This window comes from Channa argus, chromosome 7 (genome assembly GCF_033026475.1).
Source record: "Channa argus isolate prfri chromosome 7, Channa argus male v1.0, whole genome shotgun sequence".
Classification (NCBI taxonomy): Eukaryota; Metazoa; Chordata; class Actinopteri; order Anabantiformes; family Channidae; genus Channa; species Channa argus.
Genome location: NC_090203.1, coordinates 28,133,339 through 28,154,131, shown reverse-complemented (window position 1 = coordinate 28,154,131; position 20,793 = coordinate 28,133,339). Strand labels below are relative to the sequence as shown.

At 37.8% G+C, this 20,793-nt stretch overlaps 1 protein-coding gene across 4 annotated transcripts in view; it reads left to right on the top strand.

Moving 5' to 3' along the window:
• The window catches only part of jmjd1cb (jumonji domain containing 1Cb), a 125,866-nt gene that overhangs the window by 80,423 nt on the left and 24,650 nt on the right, over positions 1-20,793 (top strand). For 3 of the 4 annotated variants that reach the window (XM_067509113.1, XM_067509115.1, XM_067509117.1), the window contains 6 exons: positions 657-770; positions 12,035-12,140; positions 12,398-12,522; positions 13,655-13,798; positions 17,270-17,311; positions 20,402-20,672. In XM_067509113.1, coding sequence (XP_067365214.1) covers positions 657-770; positions 12,035-12,140; positions 12,398-12,522; positions 13,655-13,798; positions 17,270-17,311; positions 20,402-20,672 — 802 coding nt within the window. The remainder of the gene's footprint in view (positions 1-656; positions 771-12,034; positions 12,141-12,397; positions 12,523-13,654; positions 13,799-17,269; positions 17,312-20,401; positions 20,673-20,793) is intronic. The other variant, XM_067509114.1, reaches the window with a different exon arrangement.

The following is a 20,793-nucleotide window of genomic DNA, read 5'->3' as shown; positions in this document are numbered from 1 at the left end:
CCATAAATCACAGGAGCACTAGACCCCAATACACACACATTAACCCACATTCATTCACTTGGCTACTGCTGTGGTTCTCTCTTCTAGCATTGTTTTTCACTGACTGACTGAAGATACAAAATGTCATTTCCTGTGGTAGTAAATAAACCTCACAACAATCTCTGCACAATGGCTGTGAACAATGTGACTATCAACACACATGAATTTAAAGAGGAAATGTGGAAGCCAGTGCAGCTGTTCTGGGTGTTGGATGAGCTGCAACAGCTGACATCAAACATTCGCATGTGTAACATAGGCACCATTAAAGTATTCTGCCTTTGAACTGTCACTCTTCCTCTGCTCGTTAAATTATTCATCACTCTCCCGCTCTGGTCTCTGTTGCTTTAGCCTCCATCCCTCTCTCTCTCTCCTACACTCTTCGTCATGTCCCCATTTGTGCTTTTCCTCCCTCTAATCTTCTGTGGTGCTCTGCCATTCATCTCCCCTCTTCAGTTCTCTCTAGTGGCTCACTAAAAGCTACAGATCCAAAATATACATGTTGTTTATTACATACTTATGGCAGAATGGATGAATTACACCTAAATTGATTCTGATCTAGATATTGTGGTCTGTTTGTTGTACATGACTACTATATGTGTGTTTTTCTGTGTTTGCAGTCGTTCAAACCAGTAGTGGGGAAAAACCTGTTGTCGTCAGTAACCGCAGTGGAATTCTTGTTAGACCGACAGCTGGACTTCCTGTCTGATCATTCAGCCTACCAGCCATACCAGGTAATATTTACACTCAACCTCAGAAACATACTGAAGCATTATCAGGCCTTGTAAAGTAGCTTGCTCTCCCAGATAACTACTGATCTCTGCCTGAATGTTTCGAAATATTCCTATGTACACTATGTTTTCTACAAACCTCTAGCAGATGAAGCAAATAAACCACTGAAACATAGATTGAAGTGGAGTGAACATAGATTTTTTTTAAAAAATACATAGGATTAGAATGACATTCTGTGAAACAAGCTTATTTGCTTTGTTGCGGAGAGTTAGATTAGAGCATTAATTACACTTTCAAAAGATGTGATATACGTATACATTTTACATGTACAGTTTCACATTTAACTGTTAGTTTAAATGTTTAAGTTAGGTAAATACAACTCCAAACCGAATTGATTACTGATTTCAAAGACCATCATACTTGTGACATTTCGCTTCAAAAAACAGCATTTTAGTAACTTCTTTGTATCTTTGCATCTTTTGTCTTATTGAAAATTGTACCACCTCAATTGAGTAGTGATCAAAGCTAAAAGTGGAGTTATTTGGATACCATTTTTATGTATAATTTTGATTGAGAGACAACAGTATACATTTTTTAGTAATTTATGTGATGAGGACAGTGCATATTGAAGCTATAGTATGTAATTTTTAAAACATATTTTCCATTAGCAGCAGTGCAGAGATATCACTTTCTGATTTTTTTTTTTCTCTTTCTGATGATGGAATTCTTTCTGATGTCTTGTAGCTTCTTATTGATTGTCATTAGATAATGATTACTACCTGAAGAACTTTGCAGAGCATAGAGCAGGGAGAGGACGGGCTAGGAGGAGCAAATTGGGTTTACCTGGGGTCTCATGATACAGCTGTTTTAAGTTACGTAAATATTAACATTTCTCAAAATGTAATCAGAAGTTAAACAAAATGCAAATGTTTGTGTTTGTTTCATGAGCATCAACATTTATTCTAAATAATTAAACTTTATTTGCACTCAACATAAATGATCAGGAACACACAGGCCTTGTCCTAATGTACAAACTGATTACTAAGTGTCCAGTTCTGTATTTGAATGAAAAAATAGAATCACTGCTATTGCAGTGATTCAGCAGGAATCTTATTTTGATGTTGAATGTTGTTCTGTGTCGTTTCACTTTAGAGCGGTCAACACTATATAATAAAACAACACTCTTATCTATGTGCTGTTTTCATAAAAGTAAAAGCTTTAAAATGTCTCTTGTCAATGGTACATGTTGTAACTGGATCCCATTTACTAATGAAGAATTATCACGTGGTCGCTGTTGGCCCTAGAGGAAAGCCAGGGTTGAGCTCCGTGTTCCATATGGACCTGACACTGCCAGGGTTTAATGTGTCGCAGTCTGTCCTCAGACTGATTTTACACATGATTTCTTCATGCTGACTCATAGTTTACACCCACACATCCTCACACATTTCATACCGACTGATACACAGACACACACTGCTCACTGTAACAGGCAGTTGTATCGTGTTCTTCTGTTCTGTGGATTTAATTAAACTGTGTATGTGTGTGTCAGTGTTCCACAGCTGAACGCAGCTTGGTGAATTGTGCTGGCTGGAACACCATGTTCCACTCAGAATAAACCAGACAGGAAGACCGTGTTCCACACTCTGACCGTCCGTCATCGGTTTGTGCTTAAGACAAGCCCAAATACTTAGAGACAGACACCGAGGTGTTTATTTTTTCTGTTATTTACAGCAAGTCAGGAGTGGGATCCCATGTTGCCATGTTATGTGGTGACTCTGGTGGCTTTGAATCTGTGCAGTAGATTTCTGTGGCTGTCCACAGTGGCCAGTCTACTAAGTCTGTTGTATTACAAAAGGTTTGAAAAGGCGTGAAAAAGTGATGGCTGAGGGTAAATGTGGTAATTGGTTAAAGAGGAAGGGGGACTAAAGAAGAAAGTGTGTGTGTAACTTGGAGATCGACATAGATTTGTGATTCTTCTTAGACTGCTCTATGTTTTCAGCAATTTTCAACAGACGCTATGACGTAATGTACATTACTAGGAAAATAAGAAGATTGTATTGTTTAGCTATGTACCTGAATGTCCGCAATGCTCATTAAGTGAATCAGTCTAGTTGTGTTTGAGAGTGATCACACTGCTTTATTGAAAGGGGACGCTTCATGTGATGACCTGAGTTTTGTCGTAAGTTAAGGGTGTACTTCTTCTCCACATTGTGGCCAAATGAAGCTTTAATTTAACCAAAGTATTTCCACACTACTGACATCTTATGTCATTTATCTACAACAACTCTTACTGATTTAGCATATTATGTCTAATGTCATCTGATGCTGGCACCAACAATTCTGTGACTTTTCTGAGTTTTTACACCAAAACAGCACCAGGCTGTGTTTTTACCTAACTCTGCCAATAGTGCTGCCCATTGTTGGGCTGTAAGTGACAGGTGGAAAAAAACTTGCTTCTGTGATGTGATTATTATTATGCTATACGTTTTAACAGTGAGACAACATTTCAAATGTTGAAACTAAAACTTAATGGTAACATGTCTCAAAAAAGCTCTGATGGAGTTCACTGGAAAAGTTGTGTAATGTTATTAAACTTCTAGCGGAGGATCTCATAAGAAATCAGCTTAATCCAGACTTGTTACCAGCTCAGAGTTAAAAAAACAGCATCTGTGATGGTGTGTGGGGAGACAGCATTGCCCACAGCATTAAAAAAATATTTTCTTCATTTGCCAGTTGGAATCCTTTTGTATAGTTTGCATGTTCTTCTTGTGTGGGTTTCGTACAGGTACGTTGGCATTATCCACTTTCCAGAAACATGTAATTTGTGAAATAACCTAACCCTGCCTTTCAGCCAGTGACGGCTGGGAGAGTCCCCAAACACCCATTCAACCTTTAACAGAAAAAGTTGTTTTTGATATTGGATTGGTGGTGATGCAACACAGTGGTAACCAAGCCTCTTTGTCAAATCCAATTTGATATGTTGTCTTTGTATTATTTGCAATAAGCAGTAAGTTACATTCTACACAGTATCTCAACTTTTCTGCAAATGGTAAATGCTCTGCATTTATATAGCACTTTTCTACCTATTGGCACTCAAAGCGCTTTACAGTGTTTCTTATTCACCCATTCACACTCACAATCACAATCACACACAAACACTCATACAACAATGGCGTAGCAGCAATGCAGCTGGAAGCAACTTGCTCAAGGACACTTTGACATGTGACCGGGGATTGAACCGACAACTGCGAGATTGGTGTACAACCGCTCTACCTTCTTGCGCCAAACGGACGACTGTGGTGCAAGAAAGGGCTTGTAATTGTCTAATGGTGAAAATACTGCTGTTGTGGTACATGGTCATGAAGCAGATATCGTAGTCATAATGTAGAACAGGAGAGGACAGGACTTTAACCTGATAAAATTCAATGTCCAGAGTAACTGGGCTGAGTGTGGGACAATTCTGGGATATAGCAATTTGCTGTTTGGTGACTAAAAGGAGAAGAGATTCTGCAATATTTGCATTGATTTATTGTAGAGGTTTTTTTTTTGTAGATTATAATGTGAAATGATCACAGAAGCAGCATAACCTGGACTGTCATTACATGAATTTAAACCTTATGGTTGTTGGCACAGTTGAATTTTATTCCAGCGCCATTAACTTTATAGACACTGATATCGTTGTGCTCTGCTGCAAAGCAGCTCTGCAGTAGGCTTGAGATGTGTTTGTTGCAGCACAGTGGTTTGTAATAATCACAGACAGGTTTTTATAGTTCTGAAAAGGAATCATGACGCAGATAAAGTAGAATCAAATCCAGCACTTTTTCCACATGGTGCCGCTTTATTTTGATGATCAAGACAATCATCTAATCATAATTATTTTTCAGTGACTTGGCGAATAGTTATGACAAATTAATACCTGACCAATCACAGCTCTCCATTGATATTATTTTTTGCCTTTATGTTTATCTTTACAAGTGCTGTCCATTCTTTAGAAGACATTCTAATGGGTGAATTGATAACTTAATGCTTTTTTATTCTATCATCTCTCGAGGACACATCACAAAGGATGTGTCACTTGCAAAAGCCTTCTTTAGAAGAAAATAAAAACATCATGGAAGTATAAAGAAAACCAACACATCAGTATTTACCTCTGGAGCACTAACTGGGAGGGATTAGAACCCTGTATCACAGTGCTGAGATGGTGCCGACATAACACAGGAGAGCCTGCCCCTCCAGACAAAACGCAGCAGTTCATCTGCATTTAAAAGACAAGACACACTCCTTTAACGACAGCAATGTCCACATTCTGGACAGGGAATATCATTAGTGTGAACGAAGTGTTAGGGAGCTGCTTAATGTCAGACTGACAGAGAAGGTGGACTACCACACCTCTTATCAAAGATTTACAATGCAGTTCTTTCATCACTCCTGAGGTGGTTCCACAATCCTTCACACTTTTAAGGGTGTGACCTCAACAACGCACATAAAAGTAGTGCACGACAACAACCAAAAGTGACAATGACTTAACAGAGCTTATAGGCCTGTCTCTCTGATGCCGTTAGTCTGGACTGAAGAAGGGTTACGGTTATGTAAGTCCAATTGCCACTGACTTAAAATAAATAAATAAAGCGTTAACCGTTAGCAAAGTTAGCAAAGTATAAATAAATATATGGTGACGAGATATAACAATAATGATACTCATCACTTTTATTGTTTTTATTATACTGCAGTAGTTTAGGTTCGGTTAATTTGTTGTGTCCAACAGGTGTAATATCTACTAAATAAATGAAAAGTGAGAAAAGTGAATAAATAAGTTGATCTCTAGATAAATAAACAAAAATAAGTACTAATGCTAGAGCAAAGAAATAAGTTGTAATGACAGAAGAATTGTTGTAATCATTAGACAAAAAGTAATTAAATTTGAAGTTAAAATAGAGCGATATACAAACGTATTTGATTCCACTGTATGTGTAATAATAATAACGATAATACGGTAAAAAAAGGATTTGTGGAGATATGTGTGGCCTCAGGTGCCTCAGGTCTAAGTTTACCTTATTTAGGAATGTGTCCCAGATTTTATTAACCTAACTTCAAGCATCCTCGATGTAAAAATTTAATTTTAGTTACTATAACTTATTCACTAATTAACCAACAATGTTGCAAAACCACAAAGTCAGAATACTGCCAGTTTGTAGCCATGTGTGAGGGGAAGGACAGTGTGAACCACAATCTACTCCTTGCACTGCAGTATGCAGAGGAGTACTTGTACACACACAGACACATACACACAAATTCCTCTATTCTTAAATCACTCGTGCCCACACAGAGCTGCCTATTCTTCTGGAGACCTTTGAACTTTGCAGAGCAGTAAAACAGTCCAACTCTCTCCCCGTCAAACACAGTCTGACACACACATACACATATACACACACAAACACACTTTAAGAGCATTGAAGCTGTAGACACTCCCCTTTTAGTTATTCTGTTTTTCCAGTTGGACAGGAAGAGTGGAGGGAGGAAGTTGACGGAGGGACAGGGAGGGGGCTACAATCTGTTTGGCGTAAATGCTACAATGAAGTCACTGTTCAGTGGGCCGACCCAGCTTGCCTCTCAACCCTGTGTAGTGTGTGTTTGTGTGTGTGTGTATTTCCCTTATGCTAGAAAGTTATGGTGACTGTTGAGACTAAGGGACAGGAGGCGGAGAAACTGTTAGTGCTGACTCAAGACTTTGTTCAAACTACACACACACACACACACACACACACACACACACACACACACACACACACACACACACACACACAGCTCAGTCATACAGTATAGCAGTGTGTTTTCCAAAGTGTTGTGCTGGTACCAACAGCACTTTTCAATCTGCCAGTGCACTGTGAAGGAGAGTTGTGTCCACTTCAAACCTAGTGTGTTTGCGGTGAAAACATTAAATGAAACCAGCATGTTCTTTCTCAATAGATGCTCTTGGTTGACTGCACTCATGTTGAGCTAGAATACTTTTAGATGCTGTGCAGACCCCACACATCTACACATCCCAGCAGTAAACAAACATTCTCACCTTCACAAAGCTTTCGTGGTTTTGGAATGTGAGTTGTGGCTGCAGGCTGGTGCTCTTGACTGGACTGCAGCATTAACATGGACTTAACAGGTTATTATTTTAAGAAGGAGTTGATTTGATAGCTTAAATGTGGAGGTGACCGCGTGGAGAAGCACATTGATTTGGAGCATACTGCCAAATGCTATAAAGTTGGAATACAAGATTTGTTTGCACTCACTCCTCCCTCACCTGCTTTTAGTTGTTGTTGTCGTAGTGGTGCTGGCGGTGATGGTCGTGGGATTGGAAACTAGAGAACAAGGCGCAGACCTGCCAGATTTTTGAAATTTTTGAAGTTACTTTCGATGTGAACTCAGTTATCGCTGGAATACATCTAGTGAGAAAGTCTGCTATGTTTTTATTATTGAGGTCATAGTGGGTTGGCCACAAAAATGTAAAATGGTTTACTGCTGGATTAGATTGCATTAGATTATACAGGCGTATCTAATGAAGCGATGAGTGAGTAAATATGTGTGTACGTGCATATACTGTATATGACAAGGCAGGAACACGGGATTTGTCCTGGTCTGATTCATCAAACAAATATCAGTTACTGTACTAGAGAAATGTGGTGGTTCGCAGATGCCATCTCACCGGTTGAAGGTTGTGGGATTGTGCCCTGGCCAGCTGTTGCTTCTCTGTGTGGAGTTTGAATGCTCTTCCCGTGATTGCGTGGACTGCGCCTGCAGTCCAAAAACATGCATATGAGTGTAATTGGAATCTAAATTGCCTATAGGTGTAAATGTGAGTGAGAATGGTTCTCTGTCTGTGTATGATTCTCAGTGGCCCTGAGATGGACTGACCTGTGCAGGGTGCACCCAGCCTCTTGCCAGCTGGGATAGGCTCCAGCTTCTTTTTGAGGTTGTGAAGTGCTCCTGCTAAAAATTTAAGTTTAAAAGGACATTTGTCTCAGCTTTTTCACCCACGATAGTTTTCATTCTTTTATCTTTTTATCACCTAATTTAAGTTTGATGTATTATAAAATTAATGGTTTTAATGGTGGTACATTCTCAAAATTAATTTTATAGTTCATCCAAAGGACTAATTGGATGTATACATTACAAACAAAAGTGCTTAAACAACATATAAGAATATTCAACGCTTGTTTTTTAAACGTTCTGAATTGTGTTTTTTGATTATCGTGTGAAGTTTTTATGAATGACATTCTATCACATCTAAGCATTACAGAATGAATTGTGGATCTCAGTCTGGACAGCAACCTCTTCTCAAATTAAGTTTGTAGCGAGAGTTACTGTTCATCCATACAGTGTCTGAAATAAAAACTCAGTGTAAAAGATAGATCTGTGTCCACACAATCCTCAGTCACCCCAAGTACGGTTGTAAAGAATAATGACATCAGAAAGTCTCCCACAGCCTCAGTGTCTCCATGGCAATGAGCAGTGTCCCTGAAAGGAAGGGCGTTTGAAGTCTTTAACAAGCCATCTGTCTTTGTCTCCATTTACTGTGTGCAGTATGTGAAAGTGTGTCATAGTTGTTTTTATGATAGTAATTATCTGGTCCACAGAATGTCCTTTGTCACACATTGGTTTGCCTGCCTCAGCTCTTTGTTGTATTTACAGTGAGTTTGAACAAATATCCATAGAGTTATAGAAACAATCCTAGCAAATGCTCGGTTGTAGACAAAAAAGTTAAGTAGCTATCCATAATGTATTTCATTTAGTAGATCATAAATTGTCTCATTGTCTTCTAACACACGACATATCTCATTAAGCGTTTCTTTAACCTCCGTTTTTGTTGATCAACTCATTGTGTCCTGGTGGACAGTGTCACCACAGCCTATTTAACACCGCTAAAGATTCATCTGACACTGATATTGACATGTCAAAATATTTTAATATAGGGAAGTCAGAGGGAAGTTTAAAAGCATTAATGTACATTTACACCCCAAACTAAAGCTATAGAAAGCAATTTGAAAATTGGTCTCTGATGACGATGGAACATTTGTAATAGTTGAATGTGCATTCAGACTTATTATGTTAGGTTTAGGATTAAGTTTGCATCCACCTACATTCAATTACAATGTAACAGGTTGCCCTAAACTTAACTCCTTTGCACCCAGCTGACTGAACTCTTTCCTATTGTGCATGTTCATTGACCTCCAAAAGTATAGCAAATATAGCACCTTTTGTATGAGATCACCCTAATTTTAAAGGGGCTAAAGTACATCAAAAACAAATTTATTTGATATCAACAAACTGTTTCCAGTGTTTTTCTGCAGCCTCATTCGAGTATTGTTTGTTTCGGGGAGTTATATCTTTATTCTCCTCTCCAGCAAGAGATCTGAAAAAAGTGTCTTTGCCTTCATATTTGGCCCAGAGCAACTCAGTTCAGCATAGAAATATCATTGCAACAGCTTTTCTTTAGCCACACTTCATCAATGTAAGTCCTGTACAATATTATGGGCTTAAAAGCAGTTACTGGTCAAATGCAGCTGTTTTTGTTGCTGTCGTATTGCACATGTGTTATGTTTTGCTCAAATACAAGCAAAAGTCAGATTTTTAGATCCAGTTTTAGTGGTGGCAATGTTCCTGTTGCTTATGCTTTTTAAGAAAATGTCAGTAAGAAAGCTGTTTATTATGTACTGACTGGGTTTTAAACAGTTCTATCTCGCTGAGGTGAATCCAGGCTTAGAAGAACAATTTTGAGGTCTGTGGGGTTAAAAAAATATTCTTTTTTACTATTCTTTTATTGTTATGAGGTATTGTTACATTGTTTAGAATTACTAGGTTTGATTGACAGTTATTATTAAAGCTGCAGATGGGGAATGTATGAGAAAAATGTATTGTCCAGGGCTGCAATCCAAGTTTTACTCTGTACGGTGGTAATCTTAAGAGCAGGGCTATTGTAGGTAGCTAATCCAGTAGGACTAGAGGAAGGTGGGGTCGGAGATGTGGCTGTGATGGAAAGAGATTGTAAGTTGAATGGAAGCTGTGGTTGCATCTTGTCTGCTCTGCTTCCTGTTTCTCTTTGACTCCTGTGCTTCTCCGTTTTGAGGAGACTTTCAGGTCACGCTGATGCCTTATCTTACTGTAGCGTGTTTAATTTCTGTATGAGTTTGTGCATTAATGGCATTTGTTATTTGAAACATTCTAAAAGAGATGTTATATTCACCTGTTGACTCTGGTATATTCACCAGAGTTGATTCCAAAACATGTAAATCTGTATTGAAACTGGATTGATAAACCTTTATTTTGTTTGGTGTGCTAATAGTATAATTAATACAGGTTGGTAATATTTTCCAAATTGTGTAGTCATTTTTACCAGTCATTTTCTGTGGGTGACAGGAAACAATTGACACAGTCTAGACTGTCTGTCTATTTTTACCACAGTGTATCAGCCTGTTATCTGAATGTAGACAGACATCTGACGACTGTCCCTCTATCCCTCTGCTTATAGTTAGAATATAGTTGTTTGCAAATGTAGGCAACCCTAGTTTTGCAGCTATTTATAGATATTTAGTAAATTTGGTAAATAATAATTTGCTAAATAATACATTCTCAGATTGTTCTAATCTCATGGTAACGCCACAACTATGAGCATCTCAAGCAACCGACCAAGGATGTTAAACTAAGTGATCTACATATCATCTACGTACAAAATATACATCCGAACACTTCCAGTTTGAAATTTCCACTGCCTGAAAGGTTGTTCAATGGAACGATAGAAAACAAAACATGCAAAATAAGAAAAACATACAGGTCCAACTTCTTGTCTGATGCACAGAAAGGCAGAGGAAAACACCTATATGACTGCAAGGAAATTGCAGAAAGGAGTAGCCACAATGGGAGTGATAGTCAAGTAAACCTTACCTATGGCCACATCACAGTAATAAAGTCTGCAAAGCAGCATCTGGATAAATGAAAATCATTATGGAAGGAAAAGTGAGCTCTGGTAACAATTACCAGAGGTGTGTTTGAAGAAACCAAAGGAGCAGCAGCCACAGCAAAACATATCAGCAAAGTAGATGCAAATGTCAAGCAGCCAGTTGAGAAAAAGTGTTTGGCTTTTGCTAAAGAACAAAAATTCGAAGCAGACCGTGAAATACTGCAGAAAACATGAAGTGAAGTTTTAGAAATGTCCTCCACAGCCACACACAAATCTGTAGGGAGATCTTTAATATGCTGTGTGGTTAGGATGGCCTGAAAAATCGCACATCCTGAAGTGATTTGGAGGGTGATACTAGTTATGTTGTGATGAAATAAAAGCCTGCAGCACATAAACAATAGATAAAAGGTGGATTGTCATGTGTGTTGGCTGAGTCAGTTTTATTTTGTGCTATTTGCTTCAGCATTCAACCTTTGAAATATTTGAAAATGGACAAAACTCTGATTCCAACTGTAACCAATTCTTTTCCAGACTCTCCAGAATAACCTCTTGAACTATATTTGCTCACTGACACAAATGCAGCCACACAGCAGAATAGCTCAGTGTGCTACCAGTGTGGTGACTGTGGTTTCCTCTTCCTCATTCAATCTGCTGTCAGCACTGTGTGTATTGCTGTTTTGTGTGTTTAAAAGATGATACTGTCAAATAGTTTTCATGATACTTGTGCCGTGTGAATTTCTTACTCGTGTTAGTGCTTTGCACTTTTCAAATGGATTCATGAGACTATGCAATTAACCCTAAATGTATTGATCATGGGACACTTATGGGTTTATTGTAAGAATGGTCTGGACGTTTCTGTGCATTTGTCAGCAGTTCACCTTTGACTGCTAACACTCGCACAAAGAAACAAACATCAATACTAACAGTGACGTTTTATCTGTTTTTCCTATTGAAACTTGTTTGTGTTGTATATACCACTCTAGCATTCAGCTGTCTGAATGTGGTTATACTAGTCTCCTTGGATGTGTGTATCTGTATCTGAACCAAAAGAGAGTATTGTTCTTCAGTGAAATGTTCCTAGGGATGTTAAAATGGAATGAATAGGTACCATAAGGAAATCAGTTTTCATGCATAGTCTTACATTCAAACACTATCACACTGTCATTACTAAAGGCAAACAGCTGAGAGTCAACAGAACAGACTCAGCCCAGATGATTTGGTGAAATGCTGTGGGAGCACTTTGAGAACAGTGTTCACTAATTTAATCAATTTTGGTGTTTGATGCTAATCCGTGGAAATTCTATATGTGTCCTTTAGGATGAGGTGGACAGCCAGAACCCAGTGTTAAGAGACAACCCTCAGCTCCACGAGGAAGTGAAGGGCTGGCTCAAAGACCAGAAAGTTCAAGAAATTTTCATGCAAGGTAAGCTTTCTGATATGCTCGGTATATTGTCAAGCACAAGTCTCTGTAAATTGTATTGCTGTTGCACTGCATAGTGTTATTCATGTAGGAGCGGTTATTTTTCTTTTAACTATATTGTAACTGGTGTACAAATACTGTATTGTAATCACGTTGTCGGTTATCAATTCTGTAACTAGTTAGTCTTACAATATTAGGAACCTGCATGGAAGGGAGAGGCAGTACAGCATTGTGATGGAACTGTTTCTTGTTGCCTCCAGGTCCCTATTCACTTAATGGCTATCGTGTGCGTGTGTACAGACAAGACTCAGCCACCCAGTGGTTCACTGGCATCATTACGCACCACGACCTCTTCAGTCGAAACATGGTCGTTATGAATGACCAGGTATGCTCTCACACTCTCACTCACACACACACACACACTCTCACTCTCACTCACACTCACACTCTCACTCACACACACACTCTCACTCTCACTCACACTCTCACTCACACACACACTCTCACTCTCACTCACACACACAAATATATAAGACTTAACGCAACGTTTGGCTAGCAACTATTTTAGACTCAAACTAACAAGGATTACATTTATGTTTCTCAGCACTCGGATATAAAAGTTATACAGTATGTACAGGTATTGTTTTCTAATGTGAAAAATGCCTTATTGTCAGGACAACAAAAGCATATGTGGCAAACTAATAAACTTGCAGTTCCTTTCATACGTAAAGTAGGTAGGTAGTGTAATTTTTACACTAGTGATCGACCAATTGATTGGTTGGCTTCTTAATTGGGCCAAACATTTTTTGATTTATCTGCATTGGCTAATGTCTGCGCTCACGCAGGCCAATAAATACAGATTTTTGCAGACACATCTGCTCGAGCCTACACTGTGAGCATTTAACTCACATATGGGACTGAAAATCAGAGCATTCTGATGTGTAAAATTACTGTCACTCAATCAGAGGCATTACACTGTCATTTCATTGAATTTGCTACCCATGACTTTGTACTGTACACGCAAAAGAAGTTGCCTTCATGATATCAAAGCAAGTGCGTTGTTAAATACTATGAAGATGCTCCCTACACTAACCAATTTTAAATCTGAGAATTTTTTTTTAAATACAAAAAGAGAAAAGAAATAAATTGGCCTTAAGCTTCCCTCCTCTCTAAAGATCATTCATAAAAAAAAAAAACCCATATCAGTCAACCCAATCATTAGTGCGGTCACAGATGTTTTTGTGGGGTTTTCCTTCTCACTTTTTTATATCCTTTACTGAAATGGAGCTCTTCTCCTTCCTACATTGTTACTCTTCAGGTTTTCCTTCCTCTTTTGTCATTTTTTGTTTTGCTTTCCACTGGTTATTGTTCATTTAGTTTGAGTGTAAATTTCATTGGAGGAAAAGTGGAGGAAAAGAATGAATATTTTTGCAGCTTTTAAATAGAACATTATGATTATAGTTTGGGCTAATCTGGTACTTAGATGGGCATAAACAATGTATCTATAATGTGTTCAGGTGCTAGAACCTCAGAACGTGGATCCATCCATGGTCCAGATGACCTTTCTGGATGATGTGGTTCACTCCCTGCTGAAAGGTGAAAACATCGGCATCACCTCCAGACGAAGGTCAAGATCCAGCCAGAACAACAACACTGCCCATGTAAGAGTAAACGCACACACACACAAACACAGCAAATGCACAGCTTGCTTAGTTTTGTGTGCATTCAGCAGAGTTGGCATTATGCAGTAGTGGGTGGAAGTAACATTAAGAAAAAGCTACCTTTAAGTGAAGCCTCACATAAAGCAAAACTCCAGATGTCATGAACAATTTATGCAGTTGTTGTTCTTGTGTCATGGCAGCACCGTTAGTCTTCTGTCAAAGGAGTAAAATAACCAGTCTAGATGCACACAAAGAATGACACAGTGACTATAGTGGACGCACAGAAGAGATTCCATTATATTATTGGTGGTACACTATAAATTATTGACAGTCCCTTTAAGTGCGAAAGAACAAATATTTCCCATTTTTCACATATATGTAGACTTCAGAAGAATGATATGTTTAGCTTTGCAGTGGATCATTTTGGATTTTTGAATAATCCGCAGATAAGTTTTAGTTTTTTTTGTTTTTTTTTTTAATTTATAAAATGTGCAGAATATGCTGAGCCATTTCATGTATGCTCTAACAGAACACAGCAAAACATGATATTTTTTGTTGTGTTCCTGGCATTGTGTGTACACTACTTCTGCGTTGATTTTCCAGCCACCTTGTCATTGTCTACATCACACAGTTTATGTGCTTGTTTCAGAGATTCACAAAAACTTGCAAAATGTTTGATGGTGCACAGTTCTAAACATTATGTTTGAAATCCTTTTTTCCCACAGTGGGAAATAGTTGTGGGTTTCTATGATTTGTTTTCTTAAAACTGTTTGTGTCATGTCTGTCGTCTCATTTTTCTGCTTCTATGTTTACAATAGAGCTACAGCTCCGTGCAAAGCTTTGCGTCTCCTTACTGTGAAATGGTAAAAAAAATAAAACAAAGACTGATCTTTTTTTTCACAACATAATATTAATGCAAATTCACATAGTACAAATGTTCTTTTGTCATCAGAAGTTGTCAAGGAGTGTTGTAAAATAGTAAAATATTGAAAATTATATCGGTGCAAAAATTTGTATCACTTATTATGAAATGTTCTCTAATACTGTACTGTCCTCCCTTGGCCTTTATAATCTCCACAATCCTCTTTGGGTTTGTATCTTTCTGGTACAATGTTAGCACATTCTTGGCATAATTGTTCTACCAAATTACGTGATTGTCTGCAATGTAGCACCCCCTTCAAATATATCTTCAAGTTTTTATTGATCTGACAGATTAGAGTGATTTGGCAGTGGTAAAACTGGTAAACATTCTTGAGTTGACTTTGCTTTATGCAATAGAACATTGTGCTGTATTTGCTACCTCTTCTTTTTTTACCTTCTTTACTGATAGTAGGGGTCTTTTGATTAACATTTTCTGATATTGGGCTGCGTCCTTCTACTTTATGCAGAACTCCAGTGCCTGATGCAGGCATACACCCCCAAAACAGCCTCCACCAATGGTGTTCCTCTTCTCACGGGCAGAGTTTTTTTTTTTTTTTCTTGCCAGACATATCTGTCCTAATTATAACCAAGTAATTTCAACTTTGCTCTCATCAGACCACATAATCCTGTTCTGAAACTCATTGGGATTGTTTACATGCTCATGAGCATATTCTAAGTATGCTTTTTGCATGCTTTTTTTCCCCAAACAGCCCAGACTTGTGCACACTACGTTTGACTGCGGAGATGTGAACTTGTATTCCAGCTGCCTCTAAGGATGTTGTCAGGTCCCCTGCCTTCATAGCATTCGTTTCATGTCTCACATTGGGAGTGGCTTCAGTTTGACCTCATCAGAAGCCACGATTGGCTGGGACTAAGTGTGTCAGTGTCAAGGAAGAGAAAGGATCTCCCCTCATAAAAAGGATTTACAGTACATCAATCATCATTCAAAAACCTCTGTCTCGAGCCAGTTGTCTCTCCAAGACTTAGATAACTGTCCAAAGACAAGAGTGCAAACTTAGTCACCAGGCACTTCTTTCTCGATTTGCAGTGCCTTGAGAGATCTGCTCACACTAATCTGACTTTAAATAATAGTTTTAGCCCCAGAGTGTAGAAATAGCAGTACTTTTTACAGTCACCCTAACTGAGTGGTCACACTAACTGGTAATACCCTTTAGAGTTGTAATACTCAAGTTATGTAAGCCATCTGGAAGTCTCAACACTCCCAGTTGGCCCCTGCTATTCTCTAATCATACCAAGTTAGCTTTAGCATCAGAGCTGTTGACCCTTCTATGGCTAGCGCTAATGCTCCCATTAATGCAGAAATGTCCCTATGGTAATGAAATTTCAAGCTAGGACCTGTAGTGACAGGTGGGTATCCCAGCTTAAAATTTACACGTGATGTGCCTCAAGCTGGCCTTGAACCTCAGAACATAGATCCATCCTCCAACAGAGGCTCAGAGGCCGATGCATGTTGTAAATATAGTTGTCCTCGGCTCTGAAGCTGGTCTGATTTGGTTAGAACAATCAGGCTGTGTCTGAAATCACCCCCTACTCACTCATTCCCTAATCCCTAGTCTACTCAGTAGTAAGTAATCAATTGACATTTTACTAACTATTTTCAAATTCCCTCATCACAACAGCAGTTTGAGCGTGACAGTCATTTTCTCATCTCTAAAACGAGGAGCGTTGCATTGTGGGATTGTTACCAGAAAGTAGGGTCCATGCTATGTATTCAAGTATTAGTATTGCAATACGTGAAACTTTGACAACGCTATATAATGGACAGATTTACACACTCAACTCGGATACTACTAAGTATGCAATGATTTTGTACACAGCCAATGTCTCTCCCCGCTCCCCTCAGACGTTAAAAAGGCAGATGAAGAGTCAGAAGTTGGATTAGTTCAAATTTAAATTGCAAGCCCAATTTGACACACTTGCTGCTACTCATCAAGCATTAAATGTTGACACCTGATTGGCATATTAAAGATAATTAGCTAGTGGGTTCATCAACAGGGATGCAAACTTTTGCACTGATAATTTTCATTATTTCACTACAACCTTCTTTTTATACAATCATTTATTATTTGTTACTTGAAGATAAAAGAACATTTGTACCAGCTAAATGCACGTTAAATATTATGTTGATGACAAACACATTCGTGGTTTTACTGTTTTTGCTATTTGGGTGCAGAAATTTTCACTCAACTGTAGCTCTGAAAAACTAAAGAGTCCTATGTGCTTTTCATTAAACTCAAAACACGCAGACATACACTGTTGTACTGGTTGCCAATTGGTTCCTTTCAGTCCCAGCAATCCACAAGTCAACAGATATCAACAAATCGCAATTTAGATTTGGGTGTTGTCTCAAAAAGTAGTAGACATACTGCATATGAAAGGAGCTGATTGGTTGACCAGCACTCAGCCTGTCCTTTCTGGTCCCGCAGTCATTAACAAAATCTCTCCTTGTCCCACATTTTTTTTTAATATTCATTTCATTTTGTTTTTTCTTGATATTATTTTTTTTCTTGTTGTTGTTACACATGAAAGATGGCGGGAGGGAGACCCGGCGGGACCACTGGCAACACTCAGGTACCCCCAAGTTAAAATAAATTGTAAAGCAATATTAGTATTCGTGCAAAAACGGAAAGTAGTTGATTCTTTTGATGAATGCACACTAATATCTGTTTACCACAAGCTAAAAATGACATTAAAGACTGAAAGCTTTATTTTAAACTGGCAATTTTAAACAGTGATTTTTTTTTTACTGTATATTATGGTTCAAGTTTGGCGAGTACATGTTTATGAATGGTAGGCTACTTAACTTCCCTCTGTCTTACTCCTGTTAAAATATGTGTCTGCTTCTGGCTAAATAATAAAACATCTGCCAGCTGGCCTAAATTCAATATATATATATAGATAGATAGAGAGAGAGAGAGAGAGAGAGATGTGTATATATACACACACACACACACATATATATATATATATATATATATATATATATATATATATATATATATATAGATATATATATATAGATATATAGATATATATATATATAGATATAGATATAGATATAGATATATATATATATATAGATATATAGATATATATATATATAGATATATATATCTATAGATATATATATCTATATATATATAGATATATATATCTATAGATATATATATCTATAGATATATAGATATATATATATATAGATATATATAGATATATATATAGATATATATATATATAGATATATATAGATATATATATATAGATATATATATGTGTGTGTGTGTGTGTGTGTGTATATATATATATCTAGAATCTAGAACCATCAGAAGAAAGTCAAAAATTGGTCGCACTTTAAAGAATATTAAGAACCCAGGTGAAAAATCTTGTCTACAGTGCCATCTTGTGGTTGTTGCTGCTTGGCCACATTTTGGTGTTAAAATGCTAAATCACAGATTGGCGTAGTCAAATCCAGTTTGTACTTTTAAGAAACTCTCCGTTGGTCTGTCCATCTGCTTTAATAACCTACAGCAACATTAGCTTAGTGTAAAATGTTAAGATAACAAAGCAAGTGATGCTACCTACTCAAAAGATAACTACAACTGGATCACAAACTAGATCTTAGAGCTTTTGGAGCAGATAAATATTGCGATACTAAACTTACTTATCTAGGTACCTCATAGGTTCTGTTTAAAGCTCTGGACATTAGCCAAAGACATAACGAAAGGCTCACTTAAAAGATTACCCTACAATGTTCCACCTGGTTGATAGACAGGTTGGGAAACATTGGTTAGTAATAAAAAGATTGGCACACTGTCCTCTCTGAAAACGCCTGACAAGGTTCCATGATCCATGATTTTATTTGTGTGTGATTAGTTCGAGCCTGTGTCCCTCTTTGTGTAGTTCCAGCCTTAATTCCTGCAGTACTTATACATTACTAAGAAGAACAACACACCTTAAACTTACTGTTGTAGGTGATGTCAATAGCACTTAAGGGTCAAGATTTACACCTTACATATGTGGGATTATACAAGTACCTATTGTGTATTAAGTCTATAGCCCTCACACATCAGTTAGTGGTGCAGATTCACAAGGGTGTTGTTGAGTAGCAAAGTCGGACCCTCTAAAACATTCCATGACTAACATGGCAACTGTGGGATTGTAAACGAAAACCTTGAGACCGTTTGTAGCATCTAGTTTAGTATCTAGTTTTCTTTACTTTTTTCTTGTCAACCATTTGTGTAAGTGGTAACATTTTCACTGTTCCTCAATCATTTGATATCGATTAACCTAAGTTTAAGTCAATTCATAAAAAATCATATGTTATCAGACTTTTGCCCTCATGTGAAATTAGTAGTCTTCTATCCACAGTTTATGTTCAAACATTCCCAACGAGGTTTTGATACAACTGTAGTATTGTTTTAAGGGATGTGGTTTGTGGGTTATGCTAGCAGCTATTTCTGTCTCCTGTCCTTACAGTTGAAGTACACAGACATATGAAACACCTTAATATTGAGATCCAACAGTACTTATAGTCCTAGCTTGTTCATGCAGTATTTCACTCTACAGACTAGATAGTCTACTGACAGGAGATAACTTTTTTATTTGATATATACAGAAAGTGCGGAGGTTCAGTATAGGTTTACCACTGCACTGTATATTTAGTATGTTATAGAGGCTCATTACTTTAAAAAAGAAAGTAAAGGCCAATTCTTATTTCTTAATCCTTCTTATTGTTAAAGAATAAAGAGCTCCTAATTATGTGTGCAATTACTTGGTAGATGAATTGAAATGTTTCAGACCTTTGCTGATAATCAGTTAGGGTTTTTAGTTTTCTTCAGTGTCACGGTTATTTAATGATTGCTGCCGTTACATCAGATGTTGCATGTAACGGCAATGTGTAATGTGATTGACACTGAGATTCTCATTTACAAATCTCTTAATTATAAAAAATGTCAAATGATAAGTCTTCACTTAGCCAAGATACACTGATACCACCGGGTGTGTTTAATGTGGTAGTATACAGCTGTCAGCATGACCACTGATTGGTCTGCAGTTACATAACCCTATACATTGCAAACTGCAAAACAGTCTGTGTTCTCACACCTGTTGTAAATTGGCACATTACACTTATTGCCATGCTGACCCCTGTTCACCACTAGTGTTGCAAATTATAAGACATAACAAGTTTTTTTTTTTTTCTTGAATGTGATGTACATTGCTTCCATACTTAAATGAGGTGCATGGCACCTGATCCTGACATTATTGCAGGACCTCAATAATGTGATACATATCAGCAGCAGCACAAAATCCAGCCTCTAAAATGACTATAAAGTTGCTTCGAGACAGTTTCAACAGAAATTGAACATTAAAACCTTTTATAAAGGTTGGATTTTGCATTTCTATTGGATTATATCAGATTGTTATTTTTTTTTTATTATTATTATCTTTAGATAGGATGACCTAATAAACTGGCCACTGGTTGTGGTTTAAATCAAATGTAACGCTGCCATAACCGTACGTTTCACATTATTAATTATAGGAATTATTGTGCTGCTGCCATATTAGCTCATTAAGTGTTAGTAAGTGCATACATTGATAGTGGTAATTTTGATCAATGTATTTGTCTGCTTGTCCTAATGTATAACTTTTTTATCCTGACAGAGTCATTACACGAGAGCCCAAGCAAACAGTCCCCGGCCCATCATGGCTTCATCAGGCAACAACCCGAAAAGTTCCCAGGGGATGCTGGCCTCTCAGCAGCCAAGCCAGTCACTGCACAGCCAGCAACCAGCCAGCCAATCACATCACTCACCTGGTGGCAGTGGACGGGAGCAGAGAGAGCAGCGCAACTCTCGCTCCTCCAGAAGAAAAGGATCAGACAGCAGTGTTCCAGAGGAAGACAAAGACAGGAGAGAGGAGACCACAGTGAGAGGTGAGGATGCTACTGGAACCTTTAGATCAGAAGAGTCTTTATAGACTTCTAAGGTTATGTTGCATTAGAAGATTCACTGTGGTGATTTTTGCAACTCTCGTCTTTCAAATAAAGAATGATT